The sequence below is a fragment of the Pseudopipra pipra genome, chromosome 1 (genome assembly GCF_036250125.1).
Source record: "Pseudopipra pipra isolate bDixPip1 chromosome 1, bDixPip1.hap1, whole genome shotgun sequence".
Classification (NCBI taxonomy): domain Eukaryota; kingdom Metazoa; phylum Chordata; class Aves; order Passeriformes; family Pipridae; genus Pseudopipra; species Pseudopipra pipra.
This window is the reverse complement of record NC_087549.1, coordinates 21708269-21729519: the sequence shown is the minus strand read 5'-3', so window position 1 is coordinate 21729519 and position 21251 is coordinate 21708269. Positions and strand designations below refer to the sequence as shown.

At 37.6% G+C, this 21251-nt stretch overlaps 1 protein-coding gene across 2 annotated transcripts in view; it reads left to right on the top strand.

Moving 5' to 3' along the window:
• Nucleotides 1-21251, top strand: part of VPS13B (vacuolar protein sorting 13 homolog B) — a 425569-nt gene that overhangs the window by 306193 nt on the left and 98125 nt on the right. For both annotated transcript variants that reach the window (XM_064647722.1, XM_064647715.1), the window contains exons 34-35: nucleotides 926-1628; nucleotides 10766-10903. In XM_064647722.1, coding sequence (XP_064503792.1) covers nucleotides 926-1628; nucleotides 10766-10903 — 841 coding nt within the window. The remainder of the gene's footprint in view (nucleotides 1-925; nucleotides 1629-10765; nucleotides 10904-21251) is intronic.

The window sequence follows — 21251 nt, the reverse complement described above, 5'->3', positions numbered from 1 at the left end:
TGAGCAGTGTTGAAAGGAATTTTTCCTGAAGTACTTCTTTGTCTTGGGATATCTCTTTCTTTTTATTCGAGCCTTATGCAGTCTCTGGACACAGCATTGCGACTTTTTGTTTCACTCTTGCATTTCATTTGATAGAAGGAACACTTTTTTTTTTTTTTTGATCAGTGATGTATGTTTTCTTTTTGAAATATTTCTATATGCAGTGACTTCTCATGTGAAACTCAGTGAAAATCACAGACAATACCATGTGTAGCCTCAGTAAGCTACGAGCTCATGCCCCATCACAGAACCAGTCTTTAGATAGTGCTGATGCTTCCTGTAACTTTGGTGTTTTATATAAGGCTGCTGTATTTCCATGACACTCAAGAAAAATATTTTTTTACAACATAATATTTATACATTTCAGCTTATAATTCCATTTAATCTTTTTGTGATTATGCAGTAGATTAATATCATGTTCTATTTCATCTAATCACAGTAAAATATTTTAGTGACACAAATGACTTTTTCAGCATCAGTGCTCAAAACCAGAAAACAATTCTACCTCGGTTTTTTATTTTCAATACATTAGTTCACAGCTATATGGTTTTGTAAAAACCATAATTTTTTTGTAGATTCTTTAGAGTTTAAATAAAGCATTTAAATTAAACAAATGTTTTTGTGACTAGAAATCATTACTGCCTGCTTTTTGGTTTTTTCTTTCACGTATTCTTTTGGCACTTCAGCTATCGTGAGTCATCATTTCGTTGGAACAGACACCTGCTGTGTTTTCACAAGTGATTACTGTGTTAAAGTTAACTTGGCAGATTTTTTTTTATAAGTCTCTTTTTTGACATCATGTTTGTCTAGTGATTGTTTGCTGTGACTGAAATTAAAATAATTGAGATATGTATATCAGAAGTTAATATAATACTTTCCTTTGCAGGTTTCCAAACAAGAGCAGAAAAAAATGGATGTGGCTGATGGAGGAACAGTTGAGACTTCTTCCCGTTATAGTGGGGCACAGGACAGTGGAATTGGCAGCGACAGCGTTAAGATCAGAATCATTCAGATCGAGCAGCACAGTGGTACCAGCCAGCACCGCATTGCTCGTCCTTCCCGCCAGTCTTCCATCGTGAAAAATCTCAATTTCATTCCCTTTGACATTTTTGTTACAGCAAGTCGAATCTCCTTGATGACTTATTCGTGCACTGCCTTACCAAATTCAAAATCAGTGCAAGATCAGAAAGATGGTGAGAAGATAAGCAAAAGCTCCTTGAACCTTCCAGAAACGGGCTCAGGCAGCAGCCATGATACCAAGAAGCCCAGTCAGCCGTGCATCTCATCCGTCACAGCAGATGATCTTTTGAACAGTAACGCCCCCCTGTCGACTGGGAGAAAAACGGGTCTGTTGTCACTGGAAAGTCTACATGCTTCCACAAGATCATCTGCTCGACAAGCCCTGGGTATAACTATTGTACGGCAGCCTGGTCGCAGGGGAACCGGAGACATAGAGCTACAGCCATTTCTCTACCTCATTGTATCACAGCCCTCTGTGCTCCTGAGCTGCCACCACAGAAAGCAAAAAGTAGAAATATCAGTTTTTGATGCTGGCCTTAAAGGAGTTGCCTCAGACTACAAGTGTACAGGTAAGAGCATTTAACATTCAGTCCTGGATATAACTGTGAAAATCGTTAAACGTCTCAAAGTCACTCGGGTGGTGGAAAACAACTGAGAGACTTTTAGGATGTCTTTAAATACGAGTCACTACATTTACATATTTTTAGGATTACACCTCACAGCTGAATCAAGTTAAGCATGTAAAATGTTTGAAATTAGTTAAGATCTAACCTTTTAGCAACCAGTTCTTCCTGTTCCTTAGTATTACTTTCTCATTGTTGCATTGCTCTAACTTCTCAAAGTTTTCTAAGGAAGTAAGAGTTGTAAGCTAAGGTAATTTCATAAAAAGCATTTTTTATGACTGAATGTCACAATATTTTCCTATACTAGCTTACTGATAAAATGTAAAGATAAACATTATAGAAGCACCAGGTGCTTTGAACATAAACTGTAAGAAAATTAGTGATCTTTCAGATGGCATCAAATGATGTCATGTATTTTAAGTTCTCATTCAACTGAGCAGTAGGGTTTTGCAAGAATTTCCTTTCTCTTAATAAATGGCTTTTTTATTTTTCATTTTGTATGCAAAGCTTATAACAAGAAATATTAAAATAACTGTTCTGTAGGAAATATTCTGAAATATTCTATGCCTGCCTTATCTGTACTGCTGAAGAGAGAAATCAAATGATTGCAATTCATTTGTCCAGCAGCCAGTACTGGGAATAAGGATTTAATGAGATACATCATTACAGAGTGTTACCCCAGAAAAGTGTAAATGAGTGTGCAGAGATCCAGATGAACACACAGCCAGAATGGTATGGGATTTCAAATTGTTCACTGTATGAGAGCTGTAGGTATTTCTAGTTTTAACTTGACAGTATTCACACAGCACAGTAGTTGTGAAAAGTAGTATACTTTTTTCTTGTGCAGCTTTACCAAATTTTTGCTGAATGAGATTGCATATTTTTGGCATATTGGCATTAAAATAATGTGCTTATGCAAAAGACTGAAGATGCTGTATTAACTTCTTTCAGAAATCTGAAATACAGTGGAACTTTTAAGAGGTATTAAACGGTGATGCAGTTTAGACAGTGAGAGAGAAGATACTTAAAATAGGGAGACGATTTGTTCTCTACTACATTTTTTTTATCATTCTTCTGTTTTCATCTTTCTCTGCTGTTCCTGTCCTGTCTTGAAAGAAACACATCTGTGTCATGAATTTGATTTACTCCAGATTCTCATGTGTATTTGTTAAATACTATATAAAACATGGTTGTTGTAGCATTTATTATGAAAAGAATTCACAAAGCAAAGCTTGAAATTTAGGTTGGAGTAGGTCTAAGTTTAAGATGACAGCTTCATTAAGTTAGTGTTTTGGAAAGATGCAATAGGACTTCATTTCTCATGTCTGAGGTATTCAAGTGTGTCCTTCTACAAGCTGCCACCACATTACCAATCAACTGGGCAAAGTTCTGTCCGTTCTGCTCCTACAATTAACTCCTGAAGTCCTTCACCATCTTCATGTGTACAGGAGCAATTCTAGAAAACAAAAGCTGTAATAAAGTCTTCCTGTAAATTGAAAGTTGATCAGAAAGCACAGAAATATGGCAAGAAGGTTAGATAATGAAGATAGTAGGAACATACAGCCTGAGAGCTCCACAGTCACCAGTGGTTGCTCAATTGCAAGACCGAAGATTAGCCATACATGGGTCTTACCCTTTCCTTTGGCTTTACATCTCCGTGTCAGGCAAATGTAAAATAGTGTGGAGGCAGGACTCAGACGTTATGTGAAGGCAGAAGTTCTAGTCTCATCCTCTTGCCTTTGTGGGCAATAATAAGTGCCTTACTCCTGTATCACGCAGAATCCTGTGCTTGCTGCCAAAGCATTAGTGTGCTTTTCAAAAGAGTTTGAGAGGTGAGTTCCAAAGTTCTAGTATCTACAAATACCGTCCTAAATGTATCAATAAGTTAATAAAATAGGCCGCACTTCAAGGCACACACTAATTCACACAGCAAAATAGGTTGTATAAAGTTTTTATTGCCTCGTGGAAGACCTGCTGTGCTTGGAATTGCATCGTTTAGAGTTAATGCCGTCGTACTGCTGTAGTAACATGTTAGTTTGGAAATCTTTATTTTTCATTTCTAACGTGTATTTGAGGGAAAATAGCCATGAACTGCGTGTGTTTTATATATATGTCTGTATGTGAATACTCACTACACACACTATGTATTGCATACCATATAATACAGAATCAGGAGCTCTTTGTGGCATTTTCTGCACTGCTGCTGTTGATTTCATCAATCACACCAATTTTTCTTGACATTGTGATTGTTTGCCAACAATTTTTTGTGAAAGAGATATATCATCCATATGAAGAGCAATATGAAGTTTATTTGAAGGAACTAGGTTAGCTTCTTTCCCTCTGTAGAATAGATATGCACTATTTTCCTGTATTTCTCTGTTTATCAAGGACTGGAAAATGGGAAGAGGACATAAATTATGTCTAATTTACAGTGAATGTTGCTAAACAGTATTTCCAGTTAGCCCCTCTAGAAGACTGCTCTTGTGTGTGTATGTACACACGAAACTAACTCTCCATTATCTAATGCAGAATGGGGAAGAGGACACAAGCTGAACATAAAAGATATATTTTAACTGGATTATAAGAACTGAGGGAGCATATTCCCCCTTCATAACAAAACAAAAAAAGCAGCCAACCAAACCATCTACCTGATGAAAACATTGTGTGCATTCCATTCTGTGATGGAGATTAGACAACAGCACAGCAGCAGCTCAGAAATTCAGGCCTATAACACTGCAATTTTTAATCACAACCTAAAAATTGGGACTTGCCTGGGCAAAAAGAAAAAATACATAGTGTGTTATAAAATTTTATTGGTACTCCTATGGGGGTAGTTTCTCATTACTTCCAATAATAGGGTTAAACTTACATAGTTAAGCCATATATGAAATATTTACGTTACATTCTAAACATGCTAATAAAATCTCCTCCATTTCAAATCATTCTGTGTATATCTATACACCATATACACTGCATAAGAGTATTTTATGAATGTTTTAAAGCATTTGGAAAAATCGTTTGTATCAATCTTGTTGTGAAATTCTGAAGACTTTACTGTTAGTTCAACAGCAGTAGATTCAGGTCTTGAGAAATACTGTGCTATAATTTCTTACAGCTTTTCTAAAAGAAAAAATCTGCGCTTCTGAAACAACTCTCAAATTTCTGCAAGGCAGAAGCAAATACAAAATTCTATTGTGAAATTGGAAAGGTCTTATTCTTTGGTTGACATTAGCTCCAGAAAAAAACTTTAGGGAAAAGAAAGGCTGGTAATAGTCTGGATCTAGTTGTGCTTTTCATCCCTTACCTCCCATTAGTGTACTTCTAAGAAATACATTGTTTAGCTGTAGGTCAAAAAAATTGTTTAAAATTTAGAAATGCTTCTAACAGGTAATTTGATGACAGTCTGTTTTATGAACCTTTGAATAAAACAGGGAAATTATCCTTTAAAACTGCACCAACATGAATTTTAAATAGTTACTCCTGGGCTGGTGACAGAATTGAGGTTACTGCTTCATGATGGTTTACTGCTTTGAACATTGTGTAGAAATGAAGTTTTTTATACTGTTATGAAACCATATGTATTTTATTTGGGACAGGGTTTTGTTATTAGTTTTGAACAGAGCATAAAATTCAGGATCTTGGACATTAAGCTATCACTTTTTTTGTGCAAGAGTATATTGCACAGTGGCCCAAACACCAAACTTTATCCAAAGAACTTGGCTCCTCTGTCACTAGCACTAGCTGTGTTATTTTTAGCTTAATTTCTGAAACATAAAAGAAATAAAAACTTAAGAATTAAATAGGAGGAAATAGGCTATTTAAAAGTTAAGTATTCTTAGTGTATTAATTAACAGTTAGTTGCATCAGACTTCCATCAGACCAGCGTCTGTATGTGGGAGCATTTGCCTGCCTGGGAGCTAAAGACCCGATGGCTGGGCTTCCTCAGTCATTCTCTCCAACCAAGTCCACTGGCAAGTCAGTTTGTAGGAGGAGGAGACTTATTAGGTTATTGAAATGTTAGCTCAGTTTTATTATGCTTGTACTAAACTGCTTCATTTGTGTTTGTAATTGGGCAGCTTGATTGCAGTTACGCTACTGCCAGGTACAGGAATTTCAAATCAAAATAAATAAATTAATGGAATAAATTTGAACTCCTTACTAAGTGCCCTTAAAGAAACCTACTTGCTTCTTGAGTTTACATGTAAGATTCTGTGTAAATAGACTGGAAGATACTGTAAAAAAGCCCTTTTTATTCAATGTTCATCCTACATTTAACAAAAAGGCATCTGCTAACTGTTAGTTTTTGCAAACAGCTTTGGCCATTTCCACTTAAATAATAGTGGGTGCAATTGTTTTTAATGTAATCTCATAAGCTGCTTTTATAAATATTTTTTTAAATCTTTATTTGCTTTGTTTCAGGTAATGTAATCCAGATACAAAATTGCCTCATTTCCTGACCACTGTGCTCTGGGCATTCTTGAAAAATCTTTTTTCTATTTGTTTGTTTGTTTACTTTCAAAGAGGAGGTTGTGGTGCTTGGTTGTTTCAAGGGAGAGAAGTTTCTCAGTAAATATCTGTTATGCATGGAATTTCTTCAACTTCCGCCAACGACACATTTGCAAGAACAGGCATTATGAGGCCATCCAGAATTATTCTTGATTTTTATTTTATTTTGTTTTATTTGACACCCACGCCTTTGATGGCAGGGAGTCCATGAAGAGCAGATGCAGTAGCTAAGATCACATGTGACCTCTGACCTAATGTAAAGCCCAAGCTTTTGCATGAAGAGCGATGCAGGCTGGCTCTGGCAGGAGGTGTGATTCACTGCCTCTCCGTCAGCCTGTGCTTACTACATGGCAGAGAGAGGATTTAAGGCTGCTTCTTAGCATAGCATTGAAGGAGTTCTGCTAGAGTGTCACCTGTTCCCCTCTGAGTATATTTATTGTCCCGTACATCTGCAGCCATGGATGCGGGGGGGTCCAGCCCCCACCCATAAAGCCAAGTAGGCCAGGGAATGTGCATTCCTCAGGTTACTGTAAGTGCTCATTTTTGAACTTCCTGACACAGCACTTGTGAGTACGCTAGCAGAAATGTTTTCCCACTTGTGTTCTTTAAATTCCAATGGAAACCGTTTTTAAAATAAGACCAAACGTTCCACTTCAGAGTTTCAAATGCGAAGATGATTGCAGCATCGTACTGGTTTTTAAAATTGACTGCAGACCAAAATATGATTCATCCATTGAAATAAAAGCACATTGCAGCTCTCATGTGGCTGTGTAGAGTTCCAGCTGAACAGGCCAAGCTGCCATCCCTCACACACACTCAGTAGCCCTCTCCCTGCCTGGGGCTGCGGGCGGGCTGTGGGTCGCTGAGACCCCCACAGGCTGTGCCCCCTGAGCTGGCCTAGTTGTCAGCTATAAACAGGAACAAAAACACATTTTGGAGAATGAAAATATTCAAGATGTGAAATTTCTTCTGCTTTCCTCCTTCCCTTTGCCCTTACTCCCTTTGCTCTTCAGGAGTTTGGGGTTTGCTATCTGCTGTTATTGGAAGACCAAAGGGATAGCATGTAAATCAAAAGTTTGCAAATTCAAATCAAGTTTAGGAAGATACTTCATAAACTGAAGTTTGGAGTGAGGTCTGGATCTTAGCAAGGCTAAAAGTGGCTTGGGTGAATTCAAATATAGTAATTTTTTTTTTTTTAAAGGGGAGGGAGGAAGGTGAATGTTGACCTATTGAAGGCCTCAGCTTCTCAGTCTTGCAGATTTTAAATTACAGTCTTATAATTTAAACTCTTGTCGATCTGTAATTGTTGTCTCACCATTTTTCTTTTGCGGCCAGAGACAAATTTTTCTCATGGTGTAGGGGATAGAATTTCTGGCCGTCTTCACCACTCCTCACTTCTCAAGCCTTTCTTGTCTCTCTTTTGGCTTGCTGTGGAGTAATTCTAGCCTCTCTTTTTACTTATATATGCATCCCTGGGGTTTTCTGCAGCATTTTCTTTATACAAATAACTGCAAATTTAAGTGTTGATTTTTGGGAGAATCATAGAAAGTGGAAATGGGAATGACTTATTATAATACATTATTCAGACCAGTTCCCTGCTGATGCATAATTGTTCCCTATTGTATATTTTACAGTGTTCTGTCAAATGTATTTTTAAACATTTTGAACACTTCCATCATTTCCTTGAGGGACAAGAGTCCTTTTTCTAGCAGTTCTCCTCATCATGAATTCCTCACTTTTCATCCTAAAATTTCTTTTTTTTTTCATTCAGTTGCTTCTCTGATGTTTCCTATGCCCTTGGCATAGGGATTGATTGACTCATATTGTTTTATTCTTTTCCTGATCCTTGATTCTATTAAAATGCATATGCTGTTTTCTACCTTATAAGGTATTTTAATCAAGATACACATTTCAGTCATTTAACCTTTGATGAAAATGTATTTGTCTTACCCAGATACATTTTATTTGGAACTCCTCTCAAGTTTTTGATATACAGAATCATAGTCAGTTTTGAAACCTCTGGGTTTTAGCTTCCTTGTCATTATGTAAAACCTTAGTTATTGACCAGTTTCTGGCATATTTGGCTGTACAGTCAAGTCTGTTACCCAGATTTCAAATGAATCATATGCTGTCATCTTGGAAGCACTCAAACGAGTTCTTTGAGATTATTACCTCCAATGCAAAATTGTGTCAATGCAACACTCCTGCTTCCAGAATTAGCTCAGTTTCACTTAAAAAAGAAAATGCTTGAACTCAGTAAGACCAGTGCTGAGTTAAAAGTAATATATTTTGTTGGGCTCAAGCTAATTTTGTGCATTGAGGTTTCTTCATGTTCTGTTCCTAGTATGTAAATTTCAGAATCTTTAAAATTATTCACATATTCCAATCCTGCTGTGCCCCAGGTAATGAAGAGGTGACGGTGCTGCACTCCTTGGAGGCATGACTGAGCAAAACAATCTCCTGAGAGTCCCATGATTCCTTTATTTTTTGACTCCGCTTACACACTGCATTTCCCAGTGCCCTGAGGGTAGTGTTTATATAGTTAATGTATTAGGTCATGCAGGGATTTTCTGCAATGTAAGTTCTTGTCATCTGAGATATTTTCATCTTTAAAGAGCTACAACTTTGAAATAATTATTAGGTATTTTATAACATAAACACATCTTAGGATAATAAGACTACCTGTAAATGTATTATTCAAAAGAGATGTTCGACTAAATTTAGTGGATTTTCTGAAAAGCCAGTGGATGATATAGGTTGCTATATACAGTATGTGATGATATCTTTCATAAATGAGAAAAATAATGAAATATTGCGACATTTTGCTCCACATTGGTACACCTAAATGTTTATATTAATAGTTCTGAAGGAACAGTAGCTTAGAGATCAATTTAATTGATCCAGTGATGTTCATTGAATGATATTCAGTAATTTTGACAATTGTTTACACTATATATTCTAAAAAACTTTAGAATGTTAGTTCTTTATGATGATCTACTAGCACAAAACAAGATATTATTTTATAGATCCAAGTCAGAGATAACAAGCATGTTTACAACAGCTACAAATCTGTGTTTTGGAAAAAACAAGTGCTTTGGTGGTAAAGAGGATGATATTGTTGTTACTATTGTTATTTGCAGTATACTAGGCAAATGCTAGACACAACATGTTCCCTAAAGCACTTACTATAGAAAAGGGAGTGTACCACACCATTCTGGTTATTGTAATTAAAGAACCATAAAAATGTAGAAATTCTCATAGAAAATATACAAATCTGTTGTGTGCAGTGACTGATATTAAATAACTATTGAGAGCTGATTTTATAAATATATATAGCAGGAATAAAGGGAAGGAAAGACTGTAATGTATATGCCATACAGTACAAACACTGCTGTAAAGTCATTGCCTGAAAATTGATCAAATAAAAACAGAAGAATGTGCTAACTTTTGATCTTTTCCATATAGATCTAAAGTCATGATCAATTGGTTTCAGTAGGTTCTTTGAAATCACATAAGGGTTCGTATGTGCCAAGTTTTATATGAATCACATGATAGGGTCAAGAAACACAAATTCCAAAGCTGACTTTATATACCTAATTCACATATGACCGTGATACCACGATACCATATGTTGGTATAACAGTGAGTATGTAAATACTATTCTTGAAAGGAATTCATTCAGTAAAACTCAAAGCAACTATTGCAGTTTTTAATTGACTGGAAAAAAGGAGAGAATAGCATCAAGAAAAACTCCTTAAGTTGTTGAAGATGAGACAGATATTCAAAAATTAACATAGCAGTTTTGATAATAAAGAATGATTATTTAGAATTTAAGGCCTATTATGCTAAAATTGAGTACTCTTATAATGAAGGTCATGAGTCCCTAAAGAATAAAAAGCATTTTTACACTACTCTTTTTGCCATTTGTAATACTTGGAAAATGAAGACAAGAATAACACTTGGACAGTTTTAATTTTAATGTACAATTGTAATATTATAGACTGATCAAAGAAACACAGTTCATGCATGCATGCAAGAATAGCTTCGGATTAGCTATTGAGTGAAACTCCAAAGGGAATTATATAACTGCACTGCTATCATGTTCTGTCCCTGAGATCTCATAGCATTCTTGTTTTTTCACCCTCGTAATTTACTTTTCCATTATTATCTTCTCTACCTGGAAATGACAATACAGTCTAGAAGTAGCAGATTTTGAGCACCAATTCTTTTGTAAAGACTGCATGAAAGTGTCAATAATTAATCATTAATTAAAGTTAAAATTGTATGCTATTTAAAGTCATCTTGGGGTAACAGATGTATTTTACTCCTATTTTTGCAGGTTTTCTAAATTTTGTGTAATTAGAGCTCTGTGCTCTTGCCCATGTGTGCATGTATTATTCTACATATACATGTGTCTCTAGGCACAAATGCTATGTATACCAGTCGTATTAGGTACAGTATTTCCCATATTACATTTTAAAATTTTTAATTTTGTTTAATCAATTTTATGTGTAGTATTTTGTTATGTATCACATTCCTGGAATAGCATTAATGACTGTGATAATTATCATCTGTAGATCCTGGGAAGACTCTGCCAGAAGCTCTGGATTATTGCAAGATTTGGTTACAGACAGTAGCAGGAGAGGTAGATGCTAGAAGTGGTATTCCACCTCCTCTTGTCACTGTGCAAATTAAAGACTTCCTTAATGGACCAGGTAAGCATTGCACTTTAATCTTTCTTTTCTAATATAATCTGTTTGTAGATTTGCCCACATAGACACACATATAAGTATATAAAGGAGAGAGAGGGACCTTTTTATACAGGACAAGGGGCAGTGGTTTTAAACTGCAAGAGGGCAGGTTTAGATTAGATGCTAGGAAGTAATTCTTTACTTTGAGGTTGGTGAGGTATTGGAACAGGTTGCCCAGAGAAGTTGTGGATGCCCCATCCCTGGAAGTGTTCAAAGCCAGGTTGGATGGGGCCCTGAGCAACCTCATTTGTGTATAGTGTCTCTGCCCATGGTAGGGGTGTTTGAAGTCGGTGATCTTAAGGTCCCTTTCAACCCTAACTATTCTATGATTCAATTATATTAGTCAATCAGAAAAGTGTTGTATTCCTTGCTCACGAATGTGAAATTTTCCTCCAGCAATTACCCTGAATTGAAGTGAAAATTGAGGAATGGTCAGTCGTGGACCAATCACTGGATTAAGGTCTAATTATTAATTTTCTTCCCACAGTAAATTTAGAAAGGCTGAGGTTGGCAGATTTCTAGGGGAATGGAAGTTACCTGCTTCCAGTCCTAGAACAACTGAAATTTTATTGCAGTTACATTTAGAAAAGATGACTTTTATAATGTTTCTGAAGATTTTTATAAGCCATCTTCTCTTGGGTTCTTCGAAATCTGGATACCTGGTATTGGAAATTCCAATCATATAAGGTGTTGATACTGTAAAATTTAAAAATTAGTGATATTGTATTTCTTTAATTAATATAAGTAGTGTAGTATAAAGGATTTGTTAGCATTTACATAACATAATGTGACTTAAAGTTTCACTCCTAGTGTCAGAAACTCCTGCAAACTAAAGTATGTCACCCTTTCTGTATTTTGTGAATTATGTATTTATAGCTAAATTACAGTGTAGAATAATTGAGGTTATACTAAAAGTTAGAAAATACATATACCTGTGCCATCATAATTATTTTCTCATATGCGTATTTGTTATCATTTGTTGAATTAACTTATTTTTTCTACCCTGAGTGTTGTTACTTCACTCAGCACACAGAGTGAGCTTTTATCAGTCATTTAGTGAGCAGCTCTTCAGTACTGGGTTTTCCTGTTCATTCAGTTACCTATTCATACAGTCTTACAGCACACTACCTAAACCTGGATCTACAGCAGAATTACTTATTGCCTCTGCACTGCTTACTGCTATGCAGGATCTGAACACTATGGAAATACTGATTTACCTATGCAACCCTCCCATGGGTGATGGAATACTGTGCCCTTGCCGTTTCACAGAAGGCAACTGAGGCACAGGGATGTTAAAGGTTTTCTCATTATATTAAGGTTATCAATTTAAAACAAGTAATTTAATTTTCCCAGGTACTTAAATATAGAATTTGATGTTGGAAACACAGTTCATATTGTCTGTGGGTGAAGCAATAATCACTTCTGAATATTAGAGCCCAGGACATCAAATGGAACAACCAGCGAATGAGACACACGTATTTGCCCCCTAACTATAAATACTACGGTTAAGTAGCTTGAAAAAACATTTTTTGCACACAGGCAGAAGTCTCAAGGAAAGAACAAAGTATGTGAACAATCGCATCTTTGCCTCCTTTTTTGGTTTTCCATGCTGTCTTAAATGCATTATTTTAAGAGAAGATTTTTTAAAACGACTTAACAATGCAAAGCTTTTTTTATATTGACTGCTATTGGGCTTCATTAATAGACCTTTGAACCTTCAGACCTACTGCATGTTCTACTTCTGCTACCATTTGAAAAAAAGGACTAATTGATAGTAATGGTAGATTTTCATTTTAATCAGGAGCAGCACAAGAGGGGTAAAGACACCTACTATCAGGGAACTTTTCGTCACTGATGCCAGATTGGTTTTCTTTTATCCTTCTCCCTCCAGTTCTTTTGTGTCCTCTCTCCCCAAATTTGGCAGATTTCCATATTCCCAGACCCTTCATCTGTGCATTCTCGTTTTCTCAAGGTTTTCACTGTAGTTTCCTGGCACAGCTTCATATTTAATTTATTCCACACCTGAAGGTGTTTTCCTGATGCTGTCCTAGCCAGCAGGACAGACTTCTAACTAAACTAGCAAACATGGAAGTCGGTACCAGCTTGCAAAGTATATATTCACAAGCAATGCAAGTGTCCACTCCAATCTCAACAATTCAGTGTTAAATCTCTCCCCTCCATAGTGTTTGGCTAAATAGGGAACTGAAAAACCACAAATTAATGCATCATAACCTTCAATCTATTTATTCTCACAGAACATTTAAAACTTCAGAGATTTCTTTCAGGATTTATTCTTGGCCAAAAGGCATTTATTATTGTCTTTTTGCTGCTAATTGGAACTATCATTACACATGACTCAACAGTAATTACTCTGAATTTTAATGGAGTGTTTTGCCAGTGTAATATAACAAAACAGCTCTGCATTCCCTTGCAGAGCAGTTACCACTATGAGATCTTCTTCAGTAAATTAACCTTTACCAAGAAGCCTTCGTCGGGGTATGGAAGTTTCATTGGATGACTAATGGAAGGCTCATTCTGCATGTGATTGCATCAGAACAGCACATGCAAAGAGTTATGAGAGCTTGACAGCTCCCCAGCAGGCTACTGGAAAATGAGTTACTAATTCTCCTGGGGGACAAGAAGTCCCCTAACCACAGCTTCTTCCATGGTGAGGTAGCTTGGCCGTCGGCAAGCCTGGAGAAAGTGTTACACCACCAGTTCGTAATTCAGCTGGTACTTGTTCATTGAGGACAAGAACCTCAGCAAAACTCTCAAGAGCTCTTGCAAAGTCAACAGACAAAAAAAAAATTTGTGATGGGAGACATCTTAGCTAATAAATTGAATAAATAAAAGCACTGCTGTAGTATGGTAATGTTACAGGCCTTGAAGGCTATTCTTTTTTGGTGAATATTTGGCAAAAAATGCGGCTACTAAGTGACCTATTTTCTAATTACAGATTGTCTGTTTTCATATTCATTTATGTACTTATTTTTTATAACTGCAGTAAGTAAATTGTTGAAATACATGGGATGTACTAGTAGGTGCTACCTGTTGGTACAGCTGATCAGCTGTTCTGAAAAGTCAGCACATTTTTTGAAAGCTGTGCCTATGCAGACAAAAATCTGGTGTAGCAGTTGGGATAACTATCCAGTTTTCTGTGCAGGCTTTAAGTGTTCAAAGTTCAGTGATTTAATTGTAATGCCATTTTACTCTCAAAATACATTGTTGATGTGCTGAGGTTAAATTTCAAATATAGCAATCAAACATGCCTATGTTTTATAATGCAAACTGCTATCAAGCAGTTAACAGAAAAAAATCTGCAAGTGGTTCCCAGTGTTTGCTGTGTTAGATAAAACCAGTACTCCTTGCAAATAGTTTGTCAGCTGAATCAGATAAGTAGATAGTGTTCCACAGAAAAATCGTATGGTTTCACCACACAGGAAACCAGGTTGTCAGTCTATATTAGCTTGGAGATCAAAAAACTGCAGCAAGTAGCTAAACTTGGAAACCACTAATTAAATGAGAATAACAGGATACATTAATGCACCTCTTGCCACATGAGTTGATTATTTTGTACATTTTTGGCAACTAAAGAAAAATTATATTTCTTCCAGATTTAAGGTAATAGGATCCTAGAAGAAATAAGCATTCATCATCAGGCCTGTGGGAACAGACCTCAGCTTTAACCCCACAATGTATTAAAGGACTATTTTTTCTCTTTTTACAGAAACTAATTATTTAAAATGTTTAAAATTCCATTTACATCAGTTTACGTGACTTTAATATTCAGTCTGTTACTGGATTGTACCTCTAATTCTTGTCTAATACATAGCAAACTATTTATTGCATCAGCATTAGATATAATTCATTAGTTGAGAAACAAATATGACCATTTTATTTCAATAGCTTTTGAAAAATTAGTCTCTTTAGTTTCTAGTCCTTTCTCTGGGTTATTTTTAATCACCTTTCTTAGCTATAAAAGCTGTCCGTTTGATGTAGTTTTTTCTGCGTGGAAATGATACAAAATATGTTTATAAAGTATGGCTTCATACAAATTGCCTCAAAATACTTATACACACAAAATATAGGTGGTTTATACCAAAGTCCTCTTCTCCCAGCAGTTTCTTGGGAAGGTGTTGGGTGAGATGTGAAATAACTGAGGTCCTTTGTAAATAATTTCTGCAGCACAAACTATCCAAACAAACTAAGAAATGTCATGTCCCACGGAAAGATAAAGTGATAACTGGGAACCGGGGGGGTTGCTCTTTCCTGCCAGTCCCTCCACACATGGTTTGGGCACCACAAGGGGCACGGCAGTGGATCTAGGGATCAGAACTGCACCATGGCACACTCTCCCTTTCCTCCTCCCCCTTCCCCCCCGTTTGCAGAGGCAACAATTGTATCCATTACCAAGGTCAGTGGTGTGGAGAAACCTGGAAAATAGCAGCTACCAGAAACCCAACTAGAATAATATCTCCAGCAGGTGATAGATTAGTTGGAACAAATTGGAACCATTGCACTTTAGCAATCCTGGTTTCTTTCAAGCTGTTTTAAAAATGTCGTCATTTTAATACACAATATCAGCCCTGCGGAACAGTCCACAGCAGGTTAATTTGAATCATATGATGTATCACTGCCCTCAGCTGACATGAGCTCCGTTCCATGTGTGAAGCCATAATAAATCCATTCCCAACCGAGGCAAATTCCCTGTGAGAAGGTGAACTAATCCAGGCCTCACACTGGCATGTTAGCCCTCCATAATTGAAAGCAGGGCCACCTGTTCCCAGCACAGTTAGCCTATAGAGAGAAAATTAGCATTAGATCAGATACTTAATATATTGAAAAATCATTCATACTACTTGCAAGTTCAGCTGTGGGCTGCTTAGCATGACATCATATATAAACCTAGGAATGTGCCCACTTGATCCCAGTTTAACAGTTTTGTTAACCATGGTGTTTGTTAACTTTGAAAGGAGAATTTTTTGATTTAATGAGAGCTGACACGTGAGAAGGGGAACTAGCCAGGGTGCAGACTTTTCTAATTAACTCTGGGTCATTTGCAAAACTTTTGAGCTTTCTAGTAGGTTTTTTTTCCCTTTGCTCTTTTACAAACAAGTTTTTAAAGCTCTGACACTGTAGCCATGAAATGATATTTATTTGATTAAGAGGGCAAAGAGAAATATTCCAAACAGGTGTACCAGCCTGTAGGTATTGCTTTGGATTTGACACATCTATTGTCTGTAATATCAATGTAATAATGAGTAAAATTATCAAAGTACCTTTCTGAAAGCAGTATCTACAACACTTACTTTAAATTTAGTTTTTTAAATGCCTAAGTACTGAAAATGAAACCTGCACACTGAAGCCACATGGATAAGTTGGAAAATATTTTCTTGGGATCTTTTTCAGTGTACTGACATTCTTTTAAAACTTATTTCAAACATTTGCTCCATTTTCTGAAATCCTTTTTTTTTTAATGTGCGTCTTAAAATAGATCTATTATTCAGCAGCTAGGCAGAAAATAGAGAGCTAATATTTATGGGTTCTTTTCTTTTCCACAAACGTGCTTCATGACCTGGAACAATTTATTTTGTCTCACCGAATTGTGCTTCATCTTCCCTGACTCTCTGTTGAGAGAGTTAATGTTTCCCTTAGCTAGGGTTTTCCTTTCATGATAGTGCCTCCCAGTGCCCCCATTATAGTTTTTGGCCTCACCATCCACCCCTTGACACACTTCTGTACTGTATTTGGTAGCTGCTCAGTTGCTTAATTTTGGTCAGCATCTTATGAATAGCAGTAGCTCTCTGTTGTTTAATTATCCTATCTTTGGTTTTCTTGACCTACAACCATTTATTTTGGTTTACTTGTGACAATTTAAAAAAATTAATAGAATTGCTTCACTCTGAGCCTTTTCTGAGATCTCAAACCTGGGCACTGGCCAGTTAAAGCTATTAATGTCTCGGTGTCACCTTTGTGTAATGTCAGTGACATACTAGGTCATGGAAGTAGATGTTGTTGCCACTGGGGAGCACCCGGCATGGCTCACGTTGATGAAGCTCCCTGAAGGCTGTAGTTTGCCATATTGGCTGTAGAGAGCTGCTTCTGTGGGGCTGCATCACGTAGACAGCAGTAGGTAGGAATACTGAGCAGTGACTACCAGCCTCTTCCAGACTAATTGGCATCTGTCTCACAGAAGCAGAATGCAAGATGGACTGCAGATGGCCTCTGAAGCCTTGTCTCAAGTTTCTTCCTCCTTTTCCCTTGATCCAAATTGGGAATGATGAATTAGAGGATAAAAACAATTCATTTGGATTCTTCTTGCTTTTCAATTTCTCTTAATTTGTCTCTCTTTTGATGCCTGACCAGAGACAATTGAGAACAGTACAGCTAGTCTTTTCTTTACATGTCTCTTTCCTACTTTTATAAATTTAATTTTTGCAATTCAGCCACTACCCTGTTGCTGAAGGGCCACCCTAATTCCAAATCAGAATCAGGGCTCAGGATTACCTTTACCTTTCTCAGATTTCCTCTGTTTAAAGTCCCTACACCAGGATGGGTGGCTCAGAGAGAAAAAATATCACGGGTGGTAAAACGTTTCATGCCATCGTCTGCTTCTCTCCTGTTTAGGACTAGGAAATTCAATCATCCTAAGAGTTTAGGACAAATAGTAGTTTCTTCCATAGGAGTAATGTATATTAAAAAATTTAATATTTTACAGCCCTCTTGGGGTAGAAGAGAGTGAGATCCATGTCCAACCTGAAGGAGAAAGACCTGGCCTTTTCTATATTAGCTATGAGGAAAAAAAGATCCACTGCTGAATGAGGAGTATGGAAAGTGAACAAATTCTTGGAAAATGCCATATTTTTCTCTCTCACCCTTCCACATTTCTTAGTCTGTGAAAAGATCCCAGTCTTACAAATCATAGAATCATTAAGGTTGGAAAAGATCTCCAAGATCACGGAGTCCAACCTTTGACCAAACACCACCATGTCAACTAAACCATAACACTAAGTGCCACGTCCAGTCATTTCTTGAACAATACCAGGGATGGTGACTGCACCACCTCTGTGGGCAGCCTTTTCCAATGCTTAACCACCCTTCAGTGAAAAAATTCTTCTTGATGTCCAACCTAAACCTCCCTCAGTGCAGCTTGAGGCCATTTCCTCATGTCCTGTCACTATTTGCCTGGGAGAATAGGCTGACCCCCACCTGGCTACACCCTCTTTTCAGGGAGTTGCAGAGAATGATAAGGTCTCCCCGAGTCTGCTTTTCTCCAGCCTAAACAACCCCAGCTTCTACAAATGCTCCTCATATCACTCTCCAGACCCTTCACCAGCTCCATTGCCCTTCTCTGGACCTACTCCTGCACCTTAATGTCCTTCCTGTAGTGAGGAGCCCAAAACTGGACACAGGATTCGAGGTGCAGCCCTACCAGTGCCGAGTACAGAGGGACAATCACTGTCCTGGTCCTGCTGGCCACACTATTCCTGACACAGGCTAGGATGTCCTTGGTCACCTGGTCACACTGCTGGCTCATGTTCAGCCTAGGGTCTCTTCCAGCAAGCAGCCTTCCAACCACTTTTCCTCCAGCCTGTAGCACTGTATGGGGTAGTTGTGACCCAAGTGCAGGACTCACACTTTGTCTTTTAAATCCCATAGTCTTGACCTTGGCCTATTGATCCAGCCTGTCCAGATCCAGCTTATAAGTAATTTTCATGGAGTTTACTTTCTGCTATTTAAGATTAAAAATATACTATAGTATTTTATTAGTCATAGAAAGAGTAGCACTGAGTACTTTAAATTATGGCATACATTAGAATAAGCCCAGTGACTTCAGTAGGAGCTGGGATTTACCTAAAGCAACATGCTAGGAGCTCTGTTATTTTGGTGTTGCTTATTCATCCCTAGCCCACTGAATAAAAAGTCCTTTTGAGTAATATCATTATCCCAATTTCACAGATTAAAATTATATCTTCATAATACAAATCTGAATGTTATGGAGAACAAGGGTAAAATGCTCATAACCCTGAAATTTTTTATCTGAAGCCCTAAGTAATAAAATGACAAAGAAAGAAATTGTTTCAGACAGAAATTTCAGGACTACTCATAGGTTTTCTTTTATAGATGTTATGATTTAGTTCAAACAGGCCATATTGAATCCATTGGGTTTTTTGTAATAGATTTCAAAATACATAATAAACGTAAGTAATATGATGACTAATGGGTCAAGTGAAGTTGGAACTTTTAAAATGAGAAAATAGCTGGAAACGGTTTTCAGGAAACTATTCCAGTTGATTTTTGTCCCCCCACAAGGTGTACATTAACATAAAACTCTGTAGAATTGCCTCTGGGACCTGAATTCCCTCTCTGATTTCATTATTCCAAAGTGATTCTTTTCCCTTCACTGTTAAGTCATCTCCTGGTGTGGTGGGAGCATATAATAAGTGTAATTTATTTATATTTATCTAATCTCCTTTTAACTCAATAGTTATTTCATCATTCTGTTTCCTAGTAGCTGTTCAGAAAGTTGTAAAGGCTAATTAGAAACTAATAATTGGCATACATGGATTTACTGGATAATCTAAAGAGAAGTAGTGAAGAAATTGAGAGAGAGAAAGAGCAATTCAAATTCTACAGTCAAATGATATACTGCAATAAAAAAAATTCCTTTGATACCATCTAGTTGAGTTCAATTTAAACATAACAGAAATAACTCACTTGAATGCTACCTATTTAGAAGTACAGTAATTTTTTTACTATTTATTTGCTGGAAATAGATAACACCTGGCAAAATAAGTCATTGCTAATATATCTTAAATCTAAAGAAATCATTGAGGTATAATTTTGGTAGCCAGTCACTAGTGGCAAAGGAGAGTGATGCAAAAGTTGGGTTCTTAGGCCCTGTGCTCTTCAACATCCTCATATATGACCTGGATGCAGGACTGGAAGGGATACTAAGCAAGTTTACAGATGATACAAAGTTCAGAGGAGCTGTTGACTCCATTGAAGATAGGAAGACCCCACAGAGAGACCTCAGCAAATCAGAGGAGTGGGCAATCACCAACCATAGGAAGTTCAAGAAGGGAAGGTGCCAGATTCTGCACCTGGGATGGGACAACCCTGGATGTATAGACAGACTGGGGAATGAGATGCTGGAAAGCAGTGATGTGCAGAGGGACCTGGGGGTCCTGGTTGACGTATGAGTGAGCAGTGCCCTGGCAGCCAGGAGGGCCAACTCTGTCCTGGGGGGCATTAAGCAAAGCATTGCCATCCTGTTGAGGGAGGGAACCGTCACACTCTGCTCTGCACTGCTGTGGCCTCACCTTGAATATTGAGTGCAGTTTTGGGCACCACAATATAGGAAAGATATTAAGCCATTAGAGAGCATCCAAAGGAAGACAACAAATATGGGGAAGGGCCTTGAGAGGAAGCCGTATGCGGAGTGGGTGAGGTCACTTGGTCTGTTCTCCTTGAGAAGAGGAGACTGAGGAGAGACCTCATTGCAGTTACAACTTCCTTGTGAGGGGAAGAGCAGGGGCAGGCACTGATCTCTTCTCTGTGGTGACCAGTGACAGGACCTGAGGGAGTGGCCTGAAATTGTGTCAGGGGAGGGTTAGGTTGGATATTAGAAAAAGGTTCTTCCCCCAGAGGGTGGTTGGGCACTGGAACAGGCTCCCCAGGGCAGTGGTCACAGCACCAAGCCTAACAAAGCTCAAGAAGCGTTTGGATGATACTCTCAGGCACGTGGTGTGACTCTTGGGGATGGTCCTGTGCAGGGCTAAGGGTTGGACTCATTGATCCTTGTCAGTCCCTTCCAACTCAGCTTAGTCTGTGATTCTGTAATTGGGAAGTTAAAGGTGGCTTTGAGCTACTTTTTGCCCTGTCCTGATTTTGGTGTAGTTTTGGACAATTCAAAGAGTTACTTGAGTTACAAGAACCTGCGTTTTCCTGTGGGTACAGAATCTGCACAGTGTTGTGTGCTATGCTTCCCAAAGTGTTTAAAATCATCTGAAAAGACTGTTACGCTTGGATTTTGCACCCTGGAGATTTTATTCCAGCTGACTCTGGATGACCCTTAAATTTTGACATCTTTTTTTAGCCCATTTTAAGTGACTGGAAAAGCTGCCGAACATCTATCTTAATCAACTGCTATAAATAGCTCTTCGTATTTCATCAGTTTTCACAGTTCTGTCCATCACTTGGATATGTTTTTCTTAGGAGGGATTTTAAAGTTTCTTTTACAGTGCTAAGTATAAAGTGTAAAAGAGGTCAAAGGCTAAAGATTGCTCAGTTGTGGGGTTTCTTTGGTTTG